Genomic DNA, 24273 nt, shown 5'->3' on the forward strand with positions numbered 1-24273 from the left:
TCTACCATGACATCCAACATTTATCAGTGTGGAAGTAACCATGATATCGCAGATACAAATTTAACATTACCTTATGAGGTATAATCCAGTGACTATGGCATCTAATTTTTCAGTAACAGTGGGAAAGTAGCCTCACACATGCTCTTAGTATGAAGAATGCCTTTGATGAAGGAGGCTACTTTAGAGAGGTTGAAAAGGTCACTCAGAATCTTGAAAGCTGGCTTTTCTTACAGCCAGAGAACAGGTAGGTAAATGGAATTTAATGTATCTTCTAAGAAGTCGCGAACTTTCTGGTTGGAGTAAGCTCCATAACCTTTTATGAAAGCATCTGAAAACAGACTGCTTTGTCCCATGACTGAACATACACTTGTCAAACAAAATTTTGCTGATCCCTGTTATGCAATAGTGAGATGTTTGTTCATGGCACAGGTGGTGACTGCGTTTCAGCCCTGTCATGAGCGTACTTTAGGCCTGCAAAAGGAAGCAGATGTTTTTCATTGCTATGTCTAGCACCTGACTGCTCCATTTTATTGTCTGGTGGACAGATTGGAAGGGCATTTGCAAAAGAGAATGAAACAGTGGTGGGTTTGGGGCAACATTTTTCATAGACCAGGTCTGCACTTCACACACAGCAAACTGGTCTTTTAATTCCACTACAAATTCAGTATTAGTTCCAAGTTCAAAGCTGAGAAGAGAATCCAGCCTTGTTTCCTTCTGCAGGAAGTGTAGATGTTTTGCATAAGAGTATGTGCATATGGAGAGAAATAAAGGATATAAAAGCATTGCATTTTGGAAAAATCTCTTGTTGTCTGCAACACTGATGTTTTGTTCTTTGGAATTATGTTCTTACAGAGAAATAATTAAAGAGTTTGAAATATTTAAAAATGCTGTTACACCTAGTCCACTATTTGTATTTCAAGTAGATGGAGGATGGTGTAATAGCAAGAAAATTGAGACCTCTTGTCTTAGATAGCCTTTATGTTTTCTGTTCTGTAAAAATCACCTGAATTCTAATAAGGGCAGCACTCCTTTTGCCAATTTCTTGCTGGTTTACCCCTCTTATTTTCCTAGAACTTGTAGAAACAGTATCTTTAAAATACTATGCTTTTGAATTTGACCAGCAAATACCTAAGGAGTTACAGGTCAACTAAATGAATTGCATGCATTCGCAGAGAATATAGGATTGCATAAGCCTTCTTTCCATAAGAAACCAGGCAAAGAAAGATCCCCATCCTTCCTTTTAATCACTTCTTAACATTTGGTAGTGTAGATATAATAAAACTTAAGTTGCTTAAGTTAGATACTTACTATAACTGGAATTTCTTGGGGTTTATGGGAAGTGCTAGTAATTCGATTTTGAAAGCTTTACTGAATTCTTAAAATTTCTTCAAAGTATACATGGGATATTTCTGAACCACTATTAAATACTTCTACATAAAACTGAAGAAGGGACAAGGCTTTAAATTTAGACATGTCTCTATTTTATTTAGAACAGCTGATTCCAGACAAATTGATGTTTTTATTTGAAGTTTTGTCTTAAGTTACTAAAGTTTCTACTGAAAAGTTTCAGTGTAGCAGAATAGGACCTGTACATAGCAAAACTGGATGCAGTTACTGATTTTGTTTTTCTTAAAGTACAACTAGAATGTAGTTAGATTCCTGCTAAAATGAGCTGTTGGAATGCAAAAAAACTGGCAAATGTGAGAGAAATCTGGCTGGTAAGAAATCAATGGATTATCTGAAGTATTTGAATTAGTAGGTCACTATTTCTGCTCAATGAACTGAATGATTATCGTTTATTCATGCCTACTATGAAATGTATGACCGATGATTAATTTGGGAAGATGAATGAAATTAAATAGATGCTAAACAGGTTAAGTAAAATACTTGAAGGAATAAGTAAAATCAGGAATTTAAATCTGATGCACATTTACCTAGGGTGCCTGAAAATACTAGGATTTTTATAAATGGGCTTCAGTTCTTGGATTATTTAAAAGGAAGGTGTCCAGGCACAGGTGATTTATGGAAAGTTTTAAATGGCTGGACAGTCACATATCTATATCGAAAATGAATTGTTCTGAGTTTTGTCAGCTAGTAAAACGTTTAACATTTTTGTTATGGTGGCATGATTTCTTCAGTTCACTGTGTGGATTTCAGAAACGTTAGTAACTCAAAGCCAATGTCATATATCAAACATTCTTTCTGTATGAAGAAATTCAGTGTTGAGAGAGAGCAAATGGTTGTTTATTTTTAAATTATATTTATAATTCTAAGGAACTTTGTGTATTTTTAAAAAGGCAGAGTACTAGGCAGAATTCCACATTTATCAGAGCTTACTGCAGATCCAAAAGCTGAAATTCTTACTTCATGGTATAAATTGTATTTGGAATGGTAACTGATACTAAGATAAATTCAGATGCGGACATTAGATATGAACACACAAATATCACATTTTTGTAATTACTAATATGGTAGCTCAATTTGGCCTCTGAATGGCTGGTTTTGATTTGTACAAAAGTGTCAGTCCTCTTTTATTTTTGTTCCCAGAACCGAATAGGTATTTTTTGCCAGAAACAGTGCAGCAATCATTAAAAATTTGGTGGGAGAAAATGCTGACCATAGGCATTCCCTAGCCAACATACACTTTCACACAGAAAGATCCTTTCTTGTTGCACAACATTAATATCACATTTGTCTTTGTTTATTGACACATGTTAAAAGCCTCTGTGTTTTAACACTTACTCTGCTGTTAACTCATTGGGTGACCACACAAATTCAGTCATTATACCTCTCTGCTGCCATTGTCCTGCATGTAAGGGACTCACTCTCATGCTTTGCCAGGGACTGTGTGGCTCAGTTATTATCTTGATAAAAAGTAATGTGTTATCTGCAGTGTTAGTAAAGTAGAATTCAAGAATGCTCAAAGGCCAGTAAAGAAATTATTTATGCAAAGACTACTCAGTATGCTGGCAAATATATTGCATATTTTTATAAGCTTAAAAGGACTTCCTGCTGTCATTTAAGTACTGCTTTTATTCTCAAGCATTCTGATGGAGAGTGCAAACTTCAAAAAGTAATTACCATAGTCGATTCTTAGGAAAAAAATATCAGTTATATGAATAATTCAAGTATCATTCATCCAGGAATGGAAGTGTGGGGAATAACTTGTCTTAAGACACCTCAAAATAAAATGTGAATATTTGCGAAAGACTTCTGAAGGGTACTGATGGTTCAGAAAATATTGGTAAATGCAGGTTTGAGCTTCTCAGCATGGTTTCAGTGAGCTGCTGCTTTGGAATTGAATGGTGGGAAAAATAGTGCATTAAGATAGGAAGTATTTTAACAAGATATTCCTCTGTGCTTTTGCAATTCCTTGTATATGTAAAATTTTTTAATATTAAATCACAGAATAAAATTATTTAATGGAAGTGTATTATATTTGGAACAGAATTTCTTTGGCTGTCATATATACTTACACAAAAGTGTGGATGATTTGTAATGCCTTCAAATATCTTTATAAACACATATGTTTAGTTCTATTGTGTTGCAAGTATAAAAATATAGAGACTTGTGAGGAAAATTGGAAGGCAAATGTATGGACAAACAAGCTTTTATGTAACAAGTTTCACTGAATTTTTACTTTTATTTAATATTATACACAAAACCAAAAACCTGCTGATTTACAAAAAGTTGCAGGTCTTTAGAAGGTGGTGGCTGTTTGGGGATTAATTAGGGGAGTAATTTTGGGGGTTTTTTACATATGAGGAAAACAATTCATCATCTGTAATAAAAAAAAAAAAAATATATATATATATGTATATATGTATATATGTATCTGTAGGCCATTTTGATTTTTGGGGGGTTTTTTAAAGTTTGAATTTTCTCCTCCACTGTATTTTGATCTCATTTCTAGTCCTTTAGACCCCTTGATCAGTTCCTTAGGGTGTTGCATTTGTTGCAAACACTTTAGTATTTTTTATTTTGTTTTTTTATGGAAAGATGTATCTAATGCATGAAACTGAGTACCTGCTAAAGAAATCCCAATGAGTACTTTGACTCTCTGCAGACTGCTTCCAATTTTAGTAGAAGAAAAATCTTTCTAGAAAAAGAGCCATGTAGTAAGAGTGCACTTTCCTTGGATTGCTTTTTTCCTTTAATGTGTTTTGCTGTCATGGCCTCTCGGTAACTGTGGTCAGATTGCACCAGCATTTTCCTCAGCTTAGCTCCCTTCTGGTGTGTGAAAAGCTGTATGATAGATGATGTGATGTTGGAAGGAAAGCTTGCCCAGCTTGCTGAGGTCATGGGACAGACACATTTTGGGTACAGTCATGAAATCTGATGGAGGAGAGAGTCTTGCTGCCTGGGTGTCTGTCTGTGACCTGTCCTGAAGCAGGAGTGCTCTGAGCTTTTGAGCATCAGTGAAAGTGTGGGTTTGCCTGCAGCAGGATAACCTTTTCCAGCCAGAAAGAAGCTTCTGCCTTCTTAATGCGTGAGGTATCTGAGGCACACAGTGGGACTGGAGAAATGAGTCCATCTTGTGCCAGAGAGATTGAGACCTGATAGGCCTGTACCACATAGAAATCAGGAATAAGGCACCCCCCTTTAGTTTAATTGCTAGCTGTAAGGAGAAGAAAGCATGAGACCATCACTGACTACAGATTATCAGGAGTCCTCAACCCAGTAATGGAAGTCTCTGATGTGTGGGTTTTTTTGCATTGAATTATTTGAGGAAATGTCCATTTGTCCCATATCGCACATCAGAAGTTTTCTTTTCCCTTTTCTATTGCTTAAGTCACTGAATATTAATGGCACAGAGTAGTGTCATTTTCACAAAAGTTATTTTTATTTTCAAAACTTACGTATTTTCTGGATCAGACTTCTAAAAGAACTCATTCCCAGTAGGCTAAAAAAACACAAAGAAGGAGACATGTCTGTATAAAAAAGACACCTTTAACTAGAATTTATACCTCTAAGTCTTGCTTGGTGGAATCTCCTACAAAGTGACTACTTTAATAATTAATTTTGCAGGATTACCCCTTGGAACTCCCTTTGTACTTTAACCAGAAATTGTGAAATGAGTTATGAAAACTGCTCCTTCGATGAGTACTATTTTTTGAAAAAGTCTGTTCATTATCAATGTGTTCTGAAATTGGTAAGCGTGGAAGCTTCTGTGTGATTGAGGTGGTGTATATGTTTGCAAAAATATGAATTAAATAATAAAGGACTAAAATGTTCCTGTACACTGGTTTTCTTAAAAATTCAACTGGTGTAACCTGAAGCAGTCCCTGCTCTGGTGGTTTTTTCCCCCTCATCAATTTGGAAGTGTTTCATACAAATCATATGTTTTATCTAGCTGTTGCTGACTGGCACCTGGGTTCAACACAAGACTGATTACATTGCCAGGAAATGTTTTGAGGTTTTCAGTTCAGTAGTAGCTAAGTAGCATAATTATTTTAGGAAAATACCTTCATACTGAGACAGATGAGGCTGATCCAGTCTACATGTCTACTGTAGAGGACTAGCCAAACACTCATGGTAGCCACACCTGACAGTGTCTTAGCAAGTGTCATTTCCTGATGTCCTTGCCTGACAGGGAATTAAGACACTTCTTTCCCAGCATCCCTTCAGGCAAAACTCTGGGGTTTACAGTACAGGAAAAAAAATGTACTACTTTCTTTTTTTCTCTTCAGGAGTTACTTGGTTGCTTGTTTCTTCCTTCCACTCTGATATACTTTTTATTCCTTTTCTATTTTCTATGATTTATGGTTGAATGATTCCTTATCTGTCTCTTAGATTTTGAGACTTTCTTTTTTTTTGATCTCTTGGTTGAGCATGAGGGGTCATAGTGAAGCTGGTTTTTATCATGGATATTTCTGGAATTTTGCAAGTTTGAATTACATGTTTATGAAGAAAAACAGGAGGTACTTCAGTGAGCTAGTTTTATTTTTAATTCACAGATTATTGTTTCTGGCTATTCCACTAACTGAGAGAGAATTAGCATTGTTTGTTTTCCTGCAAATAAAATATGGGAGATTGGAACAAAACCTAGCTTTAAATCCCACTCATGAGGGATGCGCTTGTTAAGCGATGTAGGATGTTGAGAATCCCTGCTGAATGGATTGGAGAATATGTAGGTTTACATTGTGTTTATCTACTCATCCTGAACTGAAGTATCCTACCTGTGAAATTCCCAGAGTCTCAGAGTGACTTCGTATGCCATTCTCACCCTTACCCACCCTTGTGTTGTAGAGTTCTATGCTTCAATGACTCTTATTTTAATATTTCTTGGTGCTCAAGCTGTTCCTAATTTTTACCTTGTAGTGTATGTATAGTGTAGGGCCTGACTACACAGAATATGGTGTGAATTGAGGTGGGGTAATAAGTTAAAGGGGAGCAGCTATTCCTTGATTAATCTCTTTGTTTTAACTTAATCCATTCATAATGTGGATGGAAGACATACTGCATGGCATAAAACTGTCTGTGTGAGATGTTATAAAACAGCTATTGCACGCTGCTTCTCCAGATGGACAATTTACATGTTTGTCTCTCCAGAACAGCTGACAACAAACAGTCCTGAAATGTCATGCTTTTTACACTCTCACGATCCAGTTTTCATTCCTTATCCTTCTAACATATCCATAATTGGAGCCAGGAATCTCTGAGAGAAATAATTATACTGCAGCCGTAAAAATCCTCTTTCACTCTCTTGACCACCTCTCTTTCTGAGTCTTTGGATTCTGCATCAGTTTAATAAAGTGACCATTTCTCTTTAAGATGATTAAAAGTACTATTTCTTGAGGGATTTTTTTCTGATAATGTTACTGAATTCTAGCCTTGAGGGGGGAAATGGCACAAATTAATTCTTCCAGTGACATTAACATTGCATACTCTTGGCAGAAATTCACTTCTTAGATGTTTCAGTTTTAAATCTTCGCATGTTCCATTGCCTTACTGAAGAACCGGTGATGCATATCAAGGAGCATACATTTTTGCTTACCTTAGTTCAATTGATAGCCTAATTTTGTCTTAAGAATTTTTCTGTAATTTTCACGCCACAGATTTCTCCTAGCTGTAAAATTGGTAGACATAAATTGTCACACACTGATTTCAATTTAGTTTAAATTTAAGTCATGAAGTCTTCATAATTTATTCCTGCAGTTTTGTCAGCTCGACAACATGTAGGCCAAAACTAGAAATGTTAAATAAGCTGACAATAATTCGGTGGGTATCCCAAAACACAAGGAGAAGGATATTCTGTAAAACATGTCAGAAGGAACTATACACCACTCACAGTCCTCTTTTGAAGTTCTAGTGTGCTTATATTTAATTTAATGTTTGTGTTATCTAAAATCTTTTCAAGTTCATGTTATTAAATAACTAACGATTTAAGGAAATGTCTCTTTTTATTAGAAAACATTGGATTTTGGTGAAATATTTCATACTTTATTACCTTAAAATTTGACAAAGTAAGAAAATAGTTTAATTTTTATGCCTTTTTTTGGAAGCATGCTCAAGTTTTTTAAGGGAATTTTTCAAAGAAAACAAATTAAAGGCTGTTATTTAATGTGGTCTGTAATTTCTTACAATTTTAGAAAGGTGAAACCTTTAGATGGCACTGGCAGCAATGTATGTGAAAACCCCTTGGATTTCGATTGCATCATCAAATAGGTTATCACACTTTGAAAACTGTCTTAATTTGTTTAAATCAAACATTCTTCTTATTATTTTCTTAGCAGTTCATGTTTAAAAAGTTGGAGCATTTAATTTTATTGCTTTGTATTTCTCACAAGGCTTAACCGGTACAGTTGTAGTGACAAGTTTAAAACTAATACAGACACATTATTATTATGTGCATAGTGAGATATACACAGTGAGAGAAAGACTCTTTTAGAATGTAAAGTAACTGTTTTTCTTTGCTATCAGTAAGTATATTATTTACTTAGATGTTCTTTTTGTAACTGAGTTTTTTTGTTTGCATTAGAATCTCGTCCTTTGTCACTCCCTATGAAAACCATGCTGAACTCATCTGAAAGCTGCAGAAGTCCTGAGGAAAGAATGAAGGAATTTATTGGAATAGTGTGGAATGCAGTTAAGTGCCTTACACTTCAGGTAAGATGAAAAGGAAGTGAAAAAACCCCTATGTGTTTCCAAACTTTATGATACTTTTAATGCATCCTAGTGCTTTTTATTAGAGGGATTTTAAAGGAGCTCCTAAGTTTTATTGTCTTATTTCAGTAGCTTCAAAGTCTGAGAGAATGAAAAATAAAGTAAGATTTTGGGTAAATTAAGCAAAGAATACTTTGGTTTTAAATATTAGGTTTTGAAATACTGTTTTGTACTTAAAGGGAAAGATCCTTCAAAAATTATATGAATAAAAATTGCTTGTCACACTTTTCTGTATTTAAAAACCAGCAGTCAGTTTTGCAGAATGCTTTCTTTTCTAAAACCATCTGAGGAAAGTGCATATGATAAATACTTTCCTGAGGTGTGTGATACAATTACTGTTGTTACACTGTGAAGGCTCAGCGGTTTACTTGCCTACTTTTTCATGAAGGACAAGTAGATGGCTGCTCGGATGAAAGCATTTTGGTTTATACTGCTCTAGATTGTAGCTGCTGATTAGTGAAAGCAGAGTTTTTGTGCATCAGTATAGATGCCACGTTACGAGTCCAATGTTAAAATTGCAAGAACAAATATTAGATGGCTTAGAAGTGCTAAAATCAGGACTGTGTTGTTCCCAGTACTTACCAAGTGCTTATTGAAAAATTATCCTAATTTAGAATTATTATAACCTGTGCCTCTCGAACCATACATTCTATGAGATCAGTATTTTATGGTACACCAGGATATAGTAGCAATTTCTTTTTTTTTTTTAATTAAATCACAAAATGCCAAAAAATTGTCTTTATTTCAACTTTTGGCAAGTTTTTTGTCTTTATTACAGAAAGTAATTGTTGAATGCCTGTTCCTTCTTGCTATCAAGAAATACATTTAATAATATACAGGCTTATCCCAGAATATGTCTGTCACCCCTCTTTTATGTAGAAAGTACTTAAAATTCACAGTTTTAGAAAGTTTGAAAGTTTTGCCTGAGCAAGAACTTTAGACTTGTCACCTGATTGCAGAACACAGTGAAGTTGAGGAGATGCTTTCCATTAAATCTATTTAGTTTTCAGCCTTCTCTTTCATCATTGTTTCATGAGTATTTTGCTTGTTTTCCTTTCTTTCTTAATATTCTCACCACTGTAGATTAAAATGTGTAGATAAGAGAGAGAATTTGTAATCTATTTGAAGGAAGCAGTGTATTTTTGTTATGTGTCTGGGTGGCACTTAGCACAGTGAGACTCCCTATATAAATGAGGCTTACAGTTTGAGTCATAATAAAAATATTAATATAACAAAGGGGGAAAACTGAATCAGGACTATGATACTTGGCTCATATGTTTTTCATGATACTCTTTTTTGTGAGCAACAAATGTTTTGACGAATGGTTAAAATGCCAACCATGAAGTTTATGTGTTACTAGATAGGAAAAAAAGGTAGCGTTTCTTTCTGTGGAGATGAAGACTGGTGGCAGTGATAGGCAAGGGTTTTCTCAAAGAGTAATTTGTAAATATATTGCTTCTCTGACCTAACATACAGAATAGAGCTCACACTGGCAGAGGTATGGGTACTTTTTCTGGTGCTCAAAGTTCTAGATTTATTTACTTTTTACAGGTTTTTTTTGGTGGAGTACTCATGGTTTCTATTTTCATGATTATGACCATGAAATGATAATTTTAGTTTTTCTCTGTGTTGAAATTAAACACTCCTATGAATTCATACAATAGCTTACACACTTTGTTTCATCCTTATGCTTTAATTGTACTTTGTAAAGTGTTTGCCAGTATCTTCCCAGAAGTCTATTACATGTTATCAGCAAAACATTTCAAGACTCCAAGGAAGCACTACAGGAAAGTTCAAGTATGTTCTTCCACATAAATGTGCAATAGTCCTTCCTTGTGAAATATGAAGGATTTATAGATATGTTTCCTGTTCTTTTTATTATTACTAGTAGTCCCTATCTCTAATTTATTTAAATATGTTTTTCAAGACACAAATGCCATATATATATATCTTGTTTCTTTCAATACCATCCAAAATGGGAAATCTGTGCAAAGCAATGTATAGAGGGTAAGAAAATGAGTATCATGACTCTGTTTTGAAATTCAAGTGTGTTATATTTATTTTATTATACATAATGTGCATTTTATTACAATTATATAACTATATTTGAATGTTAAATTCATACAGATTTTCTGTATTATTATTTGGCATGAAAAAGGGAAATTTCTAGAATAATTTGTCTGGTTAAATGCTGGAGCACTTAGATTCTGTGGCTTTTTTTCTAAAGCTAATTTTCATGTTCCTGGATCTTTTAGTAACATGATTGTAGGACAAAAAAGTCTGTAGTTGTCGTCAGATAAAACTGAACTTCATAACTTAAAATCATCAACGGATTATTCTTTTAGTGGAAGTTAGAGAAAGTAAATGTGTTTGGAACCAAAGTAACTGGAAAGTTTATTTTGGATCCAAAGTTGGTACTTGCTTAGGCCTAGCCCTGGCTTGCTTCTGATAGAATATTGCATGAAGATTTTTTGCACTGGAGTTGTGGTAACCTATTAGTATTTAAGGGAAAAGACTTTCATATTTAATTATAAAATGTTGGTTTATTATTTAGTTGTTGTAGGATTTTATATGCAGCCTTGAAGTCTTTTTGGCAGTTACACTGTGTAGGAGGGTAATACTCATTTTTCACATGTTCTTCATACTAATAGTTGCTAAAGTTGTGAAGCAGTATAAACACAATTCTTTTTAATTGGCTGTTAATGCTGAATTCCATTGAGAACAATGAAGGATCTGTATTAAAAGTAAATTAATTAATGAGTAATGTTGCAACGAGTGCCAACCACATAAGAATGTAATTGTTACATATAAAACTTAGGTATGTCACATGCCTTTAAATATCCCTGAATTTATTTGAAAAAAAATAAATCCTTTACCTGAAACTATTGAAAATTTTATTTTCTGTAACACAAATAACTTGTAAAAATTTCTGACGAAGTGAAACACTGAAAGGTGAGAAAGGGAAGGACAGAATTGATAAGACTTCTGTTCTTTGAACGATGTTGTTATCCAGGGGTCAGGAAGAGATTCTGTGACTTGTAATTTAGCAGTTTCAGCTCTCAGCAGTTATTTGTCAATTATGACATAGGATTATTTCTTAAGTTGGTTACTTACCACAAACCAGCAATAATTTGAGTTTTCTGTAACTAAATAAAACCTTTTTAAAATGTTTAAAAGCTTTCTTAGAAAAGAACAGGAATACTATGAAGCACAATGACACTGTGTTTTAAGTGGTCAAAGAAAATGTATCTGATCCTTATTATGTCATTTTTATGTACAGGTAGCCTGCTCTCCTAGTTCTTTTGTGTTCTGCTTTCCATTTATAACGTTTTTACTTTGTCTACCTTCAAGACACGTATTTCTGTTCTCCCTTTAAAATTGTAAAAAACACTGCATGTCTGCCTCAACTGCAGATGGTCTAAGTGCAGAACGAATTTGGATGTTGGCAGCTGAGCTATGGTCTTATAATACTGGGTGCACCAGAACCTGCACATGAGATGTGTAAGCAGTGGTTCTTTGCAGTTTGGGGAGTCAGTGCAAGATGATACTCTGTACCCAGAAAAACATGTTACCTTTCTGCTGAGAGCTATGAGGGTTGCTGACTAATGCAGAGAGAGGCAACTTCCCTGGAGAGATACCCATATGCAAGAGTCACCTTGTGGCAAATCGTCAGTGCCTCTAATTGACATATGTAGCCGTAAAATGTGGGTTATGAAAGGGAATGTCCTTATGGTATCACTATCATGAAAGGCTGTAAAGACTTGAACAACCTGTCCCTCTTCATTGCACTTGTGGGGAGTCACTTGTTTTGTTTTCTTCCCTCCGACCTACCCTCCTCAGTTAGGAAGACTTAATTTTTCAGCAGTATTTATTTAACTCTCCTCTCTAATAAACAACATTCCTTTTCATAAAATAAGAATTAAAAATACTCCAGTAACTTAATCTTTTCCTTTTTATACAAGAGTCATTGGACATTTTTAGGCTTATATGTTTGTAAAAGTGTAGAGTGTAGAGTTATACTTTACATAATGTTTTACAAGTAGAAGGGAAAATAGTGCTTGCTTCATTGGTTTATCATTAGTGTACATTATTTAGCATGTATAGGCCTTGACATAATAGAAATGAAAATAGGGGGTGATCCTGTTTCAAGAATGTAATAATTCGTTCTCTTTAACACATGAATGTGTTCAGTATTGGCAAACGAACATGTTGCTACCAAAACTGAAATCAGATCCTTGAAACAGAAAGGATGTTGCCATGGAAAAATGAAGTAACACTCAGTGCAGCTGCGAAGCATTAATGAATAGGATATTTTTTTAAAAGATCATTTGTGTTTGGTGTGGCTTGGAGGGTCCCAACCAGATGGTTTCCATGAACAGGATCTGACCCTCAGCTTGAGGACTTCTTACTGGCAGATTACTTCATTTTCTTTCCCTTGGATTGTCAGATCCTTACATTAATGCAGGATTTACTGCTGCAGATTTATATTCAGTTACATAAATCAGTCACATCTTACATTAAATTCACAATTTTAGGCACACAGTTTAACGGTTATTTAAAAAGTGTAAGAAGATTTATATGATAGCTTTAATATATACTATTGATGTAGTTTAATTTTAAGAAGTTGGATTACACATATTTTGAAACACTTTCCGATTGGTGAAGCAATCTGTAGTGCACATTCTCACTTTTGTCCAGCATATAATTCCATCATTTTAGGTGCACTCTTCCATTCCTTCACTGGAACTTGTGAATAGGCAAATTTCCGGATTCTGTGAATTAAATGTACATAAATTCCATTGAAGTTGGTAGTTGTGAAGCTACCTCTGAGAAGTTCAACAGGTGCAACTCAGTTTTGCACTTATTGGGCCCTTGTGCATTCGACTTGGTAATTTCTTGTGTGATTATAATAATTGCAAAATTTGCTCTAAAATGGGGACTTTTGCCATATATTCATTGTGTCGGGCTTTGAAATCCTGCAGTAATGTTTTGCAAAATTTGTTATTCATATAAAACTTTAAATGAAACACAGATAAGCAAAACCATATCTGTAAGCAACTCTGTAATATTACATACCATCAATTCTTAACGAATCCGGATTTAGGATCCTGCTGACTGCACCAATTTGTCATGAATGAGTGATTTAGAACTTAAAGAATCATCATCAAAGGCATTAGCAAAGGTGATTTTAACATAAAGTCATAAAGGTGTAACTTGGTAAAGTTCAATAGCAAGGTTTGCTCTATCATTTACTACATGGTTGAAACATACAAGGGAAAATGGAATTAGGATAAATTTGGCATTATTTACATGGAGGCCGAAGATGGAAAAGGATAAGGTAACCCAAACATTGAGTCATGAAATTCAGACCGGATTTCCTTGCTTGCCACACCCCTGATGCTTAGGTGCAGCTGGATCTGATCTGGACAACAGTTTATATCTAACAGAAGAAATACAGAGAGTAAGGAAGTCCTTCCATTGAGTCATGAGGTTCAGAGTAGACCCTCTTGCTTTCTAAACTGCTGATGGAGCTTAGGTCCAATCTTAGTCTCAACTTTGACAACAGTCTATCTGAAGGAATTACCTAACATGGATTTCATTCGTTTTATTTTAGCATGCTATCAGCAGCTTTCTGATGTTCTACTGCAAATAAGGGATCTCTCTGCCTTGGGTTACGGAAGGAACACTCAGTCTCAGATAAGGAATCCCAAACACTGGAAGGCATCCCAGCTCAAGGGGAGAGTCACTGGTGTGCAGTCTAGTTGCAATTTAGAGAAAGCTTGAATTGAACTCACCCAGAGATCTGTTGCTAGTAGAAAGGCCTCTCTGCCACTTGGAACAACCTTGAAAGGTGTCTCCCTGCAGCCATCCTGCCTGGCAGGGAGAACTCAAAGGCAGATCACTTAGGCTGTCATTGGCTTGTAGTCAAATTGCATGCAGTGGGAAGGGTGTGCAAGAGACTCCTTGTACCCACAGCTTTCTTTGTTCCTTGATAACTGAGTCTTGGAAAAAACACATTCAGGTGTTAAAACACATGATCAGGTGTGATGCTTGTTGGGTGACTCTGCTCTTTGAGGGTTTCCTGGAGGAGTTCTTGACCTGGCTACAGCTCAGGCCTTTACCTCATTTGGAGCTTGTACGGAGCTACTGCTGGTCCGGTTAAGGAGGCCAAGTGTATCCATCACACATATGGAGGCCTGATGCTATCATTTAAAGCCCACCAAAATTCATGATCCAAGTCCCATTCAGTTGCTTTAAAATTAATAACAAAGAGTTCCTTGTGTAAAAAAAGAATTTCCATCAGGAATTTAAAGGGGTGAAACTGTTGTGATTCTACTTCAGTATTCTTGATACAGTAAAGTAAAATAAACCAAATGGGATCCAAAGAACTTTTCTTTAGTACAAAGCTGTAGTGAACTGTAAACAAAGTGCAAAAACTCCACTGAGTATTGAGATCTCTTCTTGAGAGTGCTTTGTAAAACATGTCCTCTAGACCCTGTTGCTGGTAATGCGAAGTATAGTATCTCTTTAAGTTGGTGGAATTTTTGGATTATTATTACCACATGGTTCGTATATCCAGGCAGCATTTGATGTTAATCATCATAGATATGTATATATATATGTGTGTGTGTGTATGAAGAATGGGTGATTTTTTATAAACTGTTTACTCAGCAAATGCAGGGATAAAACAATAGTTATACTGATCATAAGTTCTTTTGTCATCTATTTATCATTATTTCACGATGGCTTGACCTGCAACCTATTACTAATAGACCAGAAAACGATCTAATGTGACACTGTAAAAATCTTTGCAAATTGACACAAAGACTAATTTTCCATTAAAAAAAAATCCAAATCTATTACATCTGTAACAATACACCCTAGCTTTTCATCCAGTATAAATAAAGTACACTCTGCAACCTTGGATCAATAAACTACTTATCAAAGATGTAATTAACTTCATTTTACAACTCAAACAGTTCTAAATCCAGAAACAAACACAGACTTCGTGAACCAATGTATTTATTTTTGCAAAATTCTACTTATATTTTTCTGTAGTGAATTCTTGTCAGTTTGTCTAAGCAAAAGGGCACAAAAATGCTGAAAGAAAGATGAATATCTGTGTACTCACTAGGCTGGCAAAGTACTTACAGTGCCATGGAATTCTAGCTCTATTACAAATCACTACTGTGGTCTTGAAGGCCTAATAGCCTTCAGGGAAGAGTATGAAGTACAAATCTTGGTTATTGCTTTTAAGCTGTCTTAAACGATGTCACATCGAAAGAGTGTTATGTAAGTTTGCAGCAAACAAATGTTTTTATCACAGCTACAAATAATATCTTGTCCAACAATTTGTATGCTAGGCTTTTCCAAGCAATGTGAAGAAATGAACTGAATCACAGCTTGTATTTGCTTAACAAAGCATTCAAGTGTGCAGGCTGTTGGAGCCTTTCGATATCCAGGTGCCAGAATGGTACATGTAAGAGCCAAGGAAGACTAACAGTCCGTAGCTTACATCACCTCTGAGTTAACAAGATGTGATGACTTCTTGGTTTGGACTTGCTCAGCCTCTCTAGAAGCCCCTAAGAAGATGTCAAAATGGTCAGATATGTTTCAGGGTAACAACATTGAAAATAAAGAAAAAAAAATATTATTTTGTATGAAACCATATGTGCTGCTTCTTATTTGCATTGAAAAGTGGATAAAAGCTGTATAAACTTTGTCAACTTTATTACTATCTCTTTGTTTATGTGTACACCTCTCTGTTTAAAACTCAGTCACTTTTTCTCTCGTTTGTGTTTTTCCTATTTTTTCTAATGATTAACTTTTTTGTACTTGCTCAATACTGTTGACTAGTAAGTAAAGGCAGAATTTTCCCTGAAACAGTTCTTTATAGAAAGTAACAGCATATAAAATTTTGACTAGTTCTAGAGACTTAGCTGTTGCTAACAAAAGCTAATGAACAGCAAAAAGTGGAGGGCTTTCTCATTCAGAACATTTTCTGACTCAATTGCACTTTGTAACAATCTGTTGAAATGTAGATATATGTGTGTTCACTTTACATGGCAACACCTTTCTGATGAATTTACACAGCAAAAACATCCTTCTTCTTTCTCCCCTCCTATAATCATAATTTAAGAGAAAATATTATTTTCCAGCATTTTGCTTCATCTTTTCTCTTAATTCAACTAAAAGTTTAGACTATTTTCAGTCAACTGTTATGCATTAATAACTTCAGATTTTGTACCAAGGTGAATACTCCACAGTGAGGGAGAAAATAATCTATTTCTGAGAATCTTTCTTGGCTTTGTCTTTTCAGCTTGAAGTGCAGTCTTGTTGTGTATTCCTTCCAAATGACAGCCTGCCTTCTCCAAGTACTATTGTGTCAGGTGACATTCCTGGCACTGTGCGAAACTGGTACCATGGGCAGGCCAGTATGCCTGGCACACTTGTCATCTGCTTGCCCCAGATAAAGATTATGAGTGCTGGACACAAACACATGGAACCATTGCAAGAAATCCCATTTGTTGTGCTGAGACCCATCCTGGAAGAAGGTAACATGATGAGCTCAAAAAACCTTACTCTTTCGTTTCCATTTCTAAATGTTATAAAAATTATCTTCATTTTATTTTGAAAATGTCTGATTTTGTACTGCTTTTTTAGCAGAATGTTGTTATGTATTATTGATGTCTAGCGATCTTACTTACAAGGTCAGATCCATGGAAATCAACATGGAACTCATCATCAAAGAGCTACTTCTGTGATATGTTTTGTATATTTGAAACTAAAATAATTCAAAAGTTCAGTTTTTACCTTCAGTGGTTTTGTTATTCAAGTTGTGGTGTATATGATGATGAGGATTTTGACACAACAGGAAGTGACAGTAAATCATGAATTCCAAGACCAAATGGAGACAGGTTAGGAAAAACTGCTCATCCCACCAAGGTCTTGCGTGTAACATTCAGACTGGACATTAGTTAAACATTCTTCACTGAGAGGGTGGTTGGTCACTGGAACAAGCTTCACAGGAAAGTAATCATGGCACTAAGCCTGTCAGAGTTCTGGATGCATCCATACAATGCTTTTAGTCATATGATTTAATCTTAGGCAGTCCAGCAAGGAGCAGGGAGTTGCACTCAGTGATCCTTGTGGGTCCCTCCCAACTTGAGATATTCTATGATTCAATATAAAATGAGAAAAGAAATTCGTAAATATAGCAAACTGTCAAAAGAAAAGAATGAGACTTTAACGGTCATCCTGATAGGCAACAGTTGTGTTCTGTGTTGTGACTTAGGAATTGTAGCAAGGATTTTGTAGAGATTTGAAGAAAAAAATTGTAAAGGTTGAGGAAAAGTACAGTAGTTCTTATTTGAAAAGCTAATATTTGATAGGGGTTTGAGTTGTAGACCAGCTTGAGGGAAGATTCAGCTTTTAACATTCTGCAACTGATTGAGAAATGAAAGGAGGAGATAAGCTGATAAGGACCTAGCAAGTGAAAACAAGTTGCTTATGTTCAGTATTTTTTACTGTGTTTTGTTTTTTTAATGGAGCCCTTAGAAATGATCAGAATAAATGGTAAATGGACTTGCAGCAGTGTTCTGAAGAAATACTGATGTAAAAATCTTGTTCTATATATATTTATATGAAAACTTGTGTACTGGAAATAGGTGAGGCAAATATTCTGAACCATCTTGAGCCTTGGGTTCCAGGTTTGTTTTAAGGACTTTGATGAGACCTAGGCTCACAACCCAAGTTATAGATTTCATGGAAATGCCAGTATTTGTGGTATACCTCCAGCCAGCAGCTCTGGCTGCACACAGCCCCTCACTCCTCCTCTCTGGTGGCCTGGAGGAGAGAATCAGGTCAAAAGTGAGAATGCTTAGGGTTTGAGATAAAGACAGCTTAATAGGTAAAGTAAAAGCTGCAGGTGCAAGCAAAAGCAAAACAACAAATTAATTTGCTACTTCCCGTCAGTAGGCAGGTGTTCCAGCCTTTCTGTTTGGTTGGTTTCTTTGGTTATTTGGGGTCAGCTGTCCAGGCTGTGTCCCTTCCCAACTCCTCGTGCACCCTCACTTTCCTTGCTGGTGGAGCAGTGTGAGAAGCAGGAAACACCTTAAGCACTGTCCAGCAATAACTAGAACATACCCATACTATCCACAGTTTTCAGCACAAATCCAGAACAGTACCATACCAACTACTATAAAGAAAGTTAGGTCTATCCCAGACAAAACCAGGGCATTGGTGTACAGTTAGTTACCAATGTTAGTTCACTGTTCTATTCTCAAAATGTATTCTTTAGAAAGAATTCTTGCTGTTTCGTGTATTCATTCTAAGATGAAGAGAGGGAGATGCAGCAATTGTTCCATTGCTTTTGTGACAGCATTTTCTGAGAAAATTACTCTGTTTTCTGTGTACTTACTGCTGAAATATAAACAATTTAAAGGGCATGAAAAATTGAGTCAAAATCACATTCAAGAGCTAGTCCTGCTACTGCATCTGAAATTTGTTTGGATTTACAACATTGTGTTTCTTCTCCCTTTGGTCTGCCACTTACATTGGATTCTTCTTCTTTCTGTATTTTACCTTAAGTCATGGCAATGGAGATAAAACTGTAGTTTTTAGTATTGAAAGTCATATTAGAGGTGCTGCCAAATGAAAAGAAAAAAAGTTTAAAAGAAAGAGAGAAAGGTATATGTGTTTTTCCTAATAACTTTCAGTAGGAATGATCTAATTTGCTAAGCATAGTGACAGAGAGAAGATAAATTTAACCAAAGTCTTTTGTTTGTTTTAAACTGATGATGTAATTTAAACCATTTAAGAAAGTAAAAAGTCATTTGAATTTTGTCAGACCCAGATTTGAGGGAAAGATCCTAGTGAGAGAAAAGAATCCCCCTGGTTGGGATAAAGCCTATGGTAAGGAATTTATTTGTGTGTGGCTTTCTGCTCTGGGAGTAATGCCAAACAGAAGTTCTCACAATCTTGATATTTTTGATTCTCTGAAGGAGCCATTGCCTTCTCCCATGCCAAGACTCTCTCTTAAAGAGATTATTTCAAAGTTTTTTCAAAGCTTTAAAGTCACCTTCTTTGTTTCTTCCCCTGTAGAGGTAAATAATTTTTATGGACTTGTATTGTGAAAGTCTCTTAATTTGCCTTCTGTCTTTGAACAAGACTTCAGGGACACTGTTATTCTTCAGACATGCTACCATCTCTCAGAAATTATATTTAGTCAACATTGCTTTTCCATTGTTTGGATCATTCCTTCTTTATAAAGAGGCTATAAGTAAAAGGCTTTTTCATAAGGGTGTGTTGTTACTTTTAAGGAAGCTGTGTGCTCACTGATGTATTTTTCTTACTACATGAAAGACTAAAAGCGGAGAAAAAGGGACCATATTCCTACTGTCATTTGGGAATATTTCATCCTACTCAGATACTTACTGACCTCAAGATGTCAACATAATGTAAAAATAGCTTATACACTATCCCACAATCCCATTTTTCCATTTGTTTTCAGTGTTTTGCTGCATCTCCGAGGTAATTTTAGTTTGTAGGAATACTTTAAAGAACATTTAAAGTACTTTTACAGTACTTCCATTCAGAAACGTAATGTAGCTCAGTCATCCTAAATAACTAAGTAATCCATAAATGGATTTATCTATGTAAAGAATGAAATATTCCTTTGAACTTCCGTTGAATAACAAATACAATTAAGTAAGGTATTGAATCACATTGAGTATTATTTTAATAATAAATAAATAAAATTATCAGATAGAGATCCATGAGGTAGTGGTATTTACTGAAGATGTTAAAGTAGAATCACAAAATCATAGAGCCTGGAAGGCCAGGTTGGAAATGACTTGAATGATCATCTGGTCCAAACTTGAATGGCAAAGGGACCTAAGATGGCATTATCCAACACCCTGCTCATTTGCTTCTTGAAAGCCTGCACTCTAAGGAGGCTGTTCTGGTTAATGATTGTTCTTACTGTAAAAACTTCCTTATATCAATATTAAATCTCTCCCAGTGCAACTTGTACCTGTTGCCCCTTGTCTTCTCTGTTTTGACACCTTGTAAAGAGGAGGACCTCTGTCCTATTTGTAACTGCCCTTTATGTAAAATAGTTACTGAGAAGAAAGTAAATAGTTAGAAACTCAGTTTGAGCAAAACTGAAATGTTTAGAGAGGTGCTTAGAGTGAGTTGTGACTTTCCGTGCACATCTAACTTCAAATACTTGACAATTCCTCTGTATAATCTCCAAGTTGCAACCTACAGCAATAGGATAAAATGTGGTAAATATAGTTGGACAACATATGTTGCTGTGGTCAGAACTTCTGGACTGCCAAGTGGTCTTCCAAAAGTCTAAACTCTTATAACAGGAAAACAAGTTGAAGACATGAAGGGAACTTTTGCTTCAGGTAAAGCACTGTTTTAGAGTAATGATGAAAATTTTTAGTATTGATGAAATTCTCCTGTGTTTAGAAGTTTACATTTTGAATTATATTAGTTAATGTTTTTAAAATAATATTAATTAATTATTAATATAATAATATTCCTCTTTGGGTTCATAGTAGTAAATTTTATTAATTTATCTTCGTAAAAATGTTTGCTTATGTCGGATACAGTAAGATACAGATCTTTAGGTAAGACACAGTAAAATACTTTTAGAAAGCAGTGTTCAACATATCTTAAAATTGCTGATACTGCTGGTAATCGTACTCATATTTTCAGGTGGATAGCCACATACTGACAGTCATGTGAATCACTGTATTCCAAATATTTAAATTTGAAAGATGGCTTTTGTTGGTGAAATAAGACAGATTATATATCTTCACAGAATTTTGTAATATATGTTTAAACTCAATATAATGTCAAGTGACTTACAGGGAAATAGGAAATTAGGGCTACATAGATTTCAACCTGAAAACAGAAGCTAAATATTTTAAGTAGAACAGCAGTATGTTGGCATTCTTAGAAGTTATCAGCTTGCATTAGATTTTAAAAAATGTTTACCTATAAATTTACAGAAATTATTTTTTCAGTTATTATATTTAAGATAAATATTTGGCATTAAAATAGTGTGCTGTTTCTCAGAAGGGTTTGTGTGTGACCTTAAAGATTATCTATTTCCAACCCCCCTGCCAAGGGCAGGGACTCTTCACTAGACCAGGTTGATCAGAGCCCAATCCATCCTGGCTGTGAGCACTTTCAGGGATGGGGCATCCACAACTTCTCTATGCAACCTGTTCCAGTGTCTTGCTACTCTTGTAGTGAATAATTTCTTTTTTATATCTAATCTAAATCTACCTTCTTTTGGTTTATTTGAGTTTATATTCAATGTCACCATCTGTAATAGTAATTACTGTATTTAATTTACATTATGATAATGCCTTGTAAAATTAGTTCTCACATTTGAGAAGCTGGGATTATGCAGACATAGAACTACTTCCCTGTTGCATGATTGGGAGGATGTAGAAGTGACCTAACATGTAGTGATTGCAGTATCTTTTTATTAAACATTGCATGTCACATGAGAATGAGGGCTTTAGAAATGCACGTAAAGAGCCTGCAGTGTGGGTAGAGAAAGGGAAATGAAGACAGAGTAGTCAGGTTGCTTTTTAAGGATTGCAAGGGATACTACTATTAAGCCTGGGAATAGATCCCAGAGCACATGCATGATAAAGCTTTCATGATCTCTCTCCTACCATTACTAATTTTAAACAAACAAAATTCCTCTTTTGTAGAACTGTCAGCATCATATACACAGCATTGTGTACAAATACCACATTTCCAATCTGGTTTTTAAAATAAAGATAAGTAGTACATAAAAATGAGAGCAAGTGTAACAATTATTAGTAGTTAAGTACATTTATCAATATTGTATGTCATGCATATGGAAAGTCTCATTATGAACATGAGTAATTAACTCTAGCAAAGAAACAAAGGGCGTCAATAAGTACCAGAGAAAGCTCTAGCACACACCAAATTATTTATTTATATATTGGAAAAATAATTCAAAAATTCTGTAGGAAAGTAGTCTTTCCAAACTACTGCAAGTAGCAGATAAATGGTACATGGCAGTTCATTTAAAATTGTCCGATAGTTGGCTCAGTCAACTGCCAAATACCTGAAAGTGGTATTTATAAATTTAAGAAGTTATCAAAGCAGTGGAAATAAATAAATTTTCAAATACATATCAGTGATGATGCTCTAAGAAATTAAAAATAAAAATTTATGATAGTAGTAGGGCAGGAATTAACCAGAATCTTCACGGTAGTAGGGGTCTTTCATGTGTATATTTTATAGTATTTACATAATAGTTGTTGGGTGCGCTATAGTGTCACTGAAGGCAATTCCAGTTTTTCCAATTTACTTAAAATATTTCAGAATTTCATCAATTAGGTGACAAAATAATAGTATATGTAGATGGGAAGGTTAGATGTAGAGAAAATTCTGCTAAATGCGGCACTGATTTTCCTTCCTACCAAGAAATCATCCTTTAAATTATGGGAAAATCCTATAAGCAATGTTGCTTTTGATGTTTAGATGCTTTGAAGTAATTTTTTTAATAGTTTCATAAAACAAATTTGCAAATGAATGAAGGTACATTTTTTTTTGAAAAACAAATAAGACATAGGTACAACAACAAAACAAGGATTTATCAGGTGCACAGTTCCAGTAGTGTTAGGACAGGCACATAGTGTATACGGAGCTGAATAAGAGGTAATTGATGACATCAGGGGGAATTTTATAGTTTTAAATTCACTGTATCTTTACTAGAGTGTTTTTTTCAACATACTGTGGTTTCTGTACATTGATAAAATTTTATCAGTGTTTTCCTTTTAAGGTATATCATGTGTGCAGTCTAGGAGAGCTACCATTCATTTTTTTCCTTAGATATTCCTTCTTTCTAATCCATGAAATATAAACTATCTTAATTTACTGTGGTGGTCACAGAGAAAAACAAAGTTCATATATAATAATTAGAAACTTGTCATTGGAGTTGGCTTTGCATTTAATTTTTTCCCATCTACTACAATTATTTTTTTGTCTTTTCTTGGCTGTCTGAACTTGGAAAAAAGCACAAATTAACTGCTTCAAAACTTTTAATCTGTAAACCTTTCGAAAATATTTTCAAGTTACTTTGAACTGAATTCTTCAGTATGTAATAGCTTCAAAATAAACTACTGAAGTTTTCAGTTTGTTCTTAGGATGAGACACATAGGATTTTCTGATACATACTTCTGACTATATAAATTTATTGCTGAAGCCACCTGTGGAAGAAAAAATAGAAGTCTTACTAAAATAATATGGTAAAAAGATTTTGGAATGAAGCTTTCTTTTCATTTCAGATCCCTTCTAATTTCTTTAAATAATCACAGTTACCAGTTGGTGCTATTTCTTAGGTTATGATTTCTCAGCAGGACAGTACTGACTGTAGGTCACACCAGGCAGCAAACACACTCTTCATATATTCTTTAAAAACACTGGTTTGAATTTTTTGTTGTCCCATGAGACCCAAGGGGCCTATCCCAGTGTACCTTTGTCTACCATTTTCTCCTCTGGTTCTCAAGACTTGCTCCCATGCTTCTGGGGTATTAGATTAATTTGGACTCTTCTTATCCAAGACTTAGGCCAAAATTTTGAAAAATGAAACCTCATACCAAATAACTTTCTGAATTTTCCTGTAGGAAGGAGAACTTTTCTCCTTCACTTTCTCCAGATGAATGTTCTCCGTACAAAGATGAAGACTGTTTCAGGCATGGCTGAGGTTTGTGGATGCTCACCAGCCTGCTGTGTTTGAATCTGACACTGCATCCAGCTGCTTTTACATTACTTCATACTGGGACAGGCAGTTTCTCTTGGTAGATTGAAAATTCCCATGCTGGGCACACACTCTCTGTTGTTCAAGTTGTGACAAAAAGGCACAACTTCCTCAGTAGAAAATCTGATAAATGGGATGAAGACTTTCTTTAAAGAAAACAAAACTAAACAAAAGAAACCCCAAAGGCTCCCTGAAATATTATTATGTTCTTAGACCGCTGAAGAGCAAAAGCCTGTATCTGTTTCAGGTAAAATTAGAATTATCCATATATCTTTCATTGCCTTATT

General features: G+C 35.0%; 1 protein-coding gene across 7 annotated transcripts in view; it reads left to right on the top strand.

Annotated features, from left to right (window-relative positions):
- Window positions 1–24273, top strand: part of VPS13B (vacuolar protein sorting 13 homolog B) — a 436966-nt gene that overhangs the window by 211686 nt on the left and 201007 nt on the right. For all 7 annotated transcript variants that reach the window (XM_032130187.1, XM_032130207.1, XM_032130170.1 and 4 more), the window contains 2 exons: window positions 7982–8109; window positions 16487–16721. In XM_032130187.1, the coding sequence (XP_031986078.1) occupies window positions 7982–8109; window positions 16487–16721 (363 nt within the window). The remainder of the gene's footprint in view (window positions 1–7981; window positions 8110–16486; window positions 16722–24273) is intronic.

This window comes from Corvus moneduloides, chromosome 1 (genome assembly GCF_009650955.1).
Source record: "Corvus moneduloides isolate bCorMon1 chromosome 1, bCorMon1.pri, whole genome shotgun sequence".
NCBI lineage: Eukaryota > Metazoa > Chordata > Aves > Passeriformes > Corvidae > Corvus > Corvus moneduloides.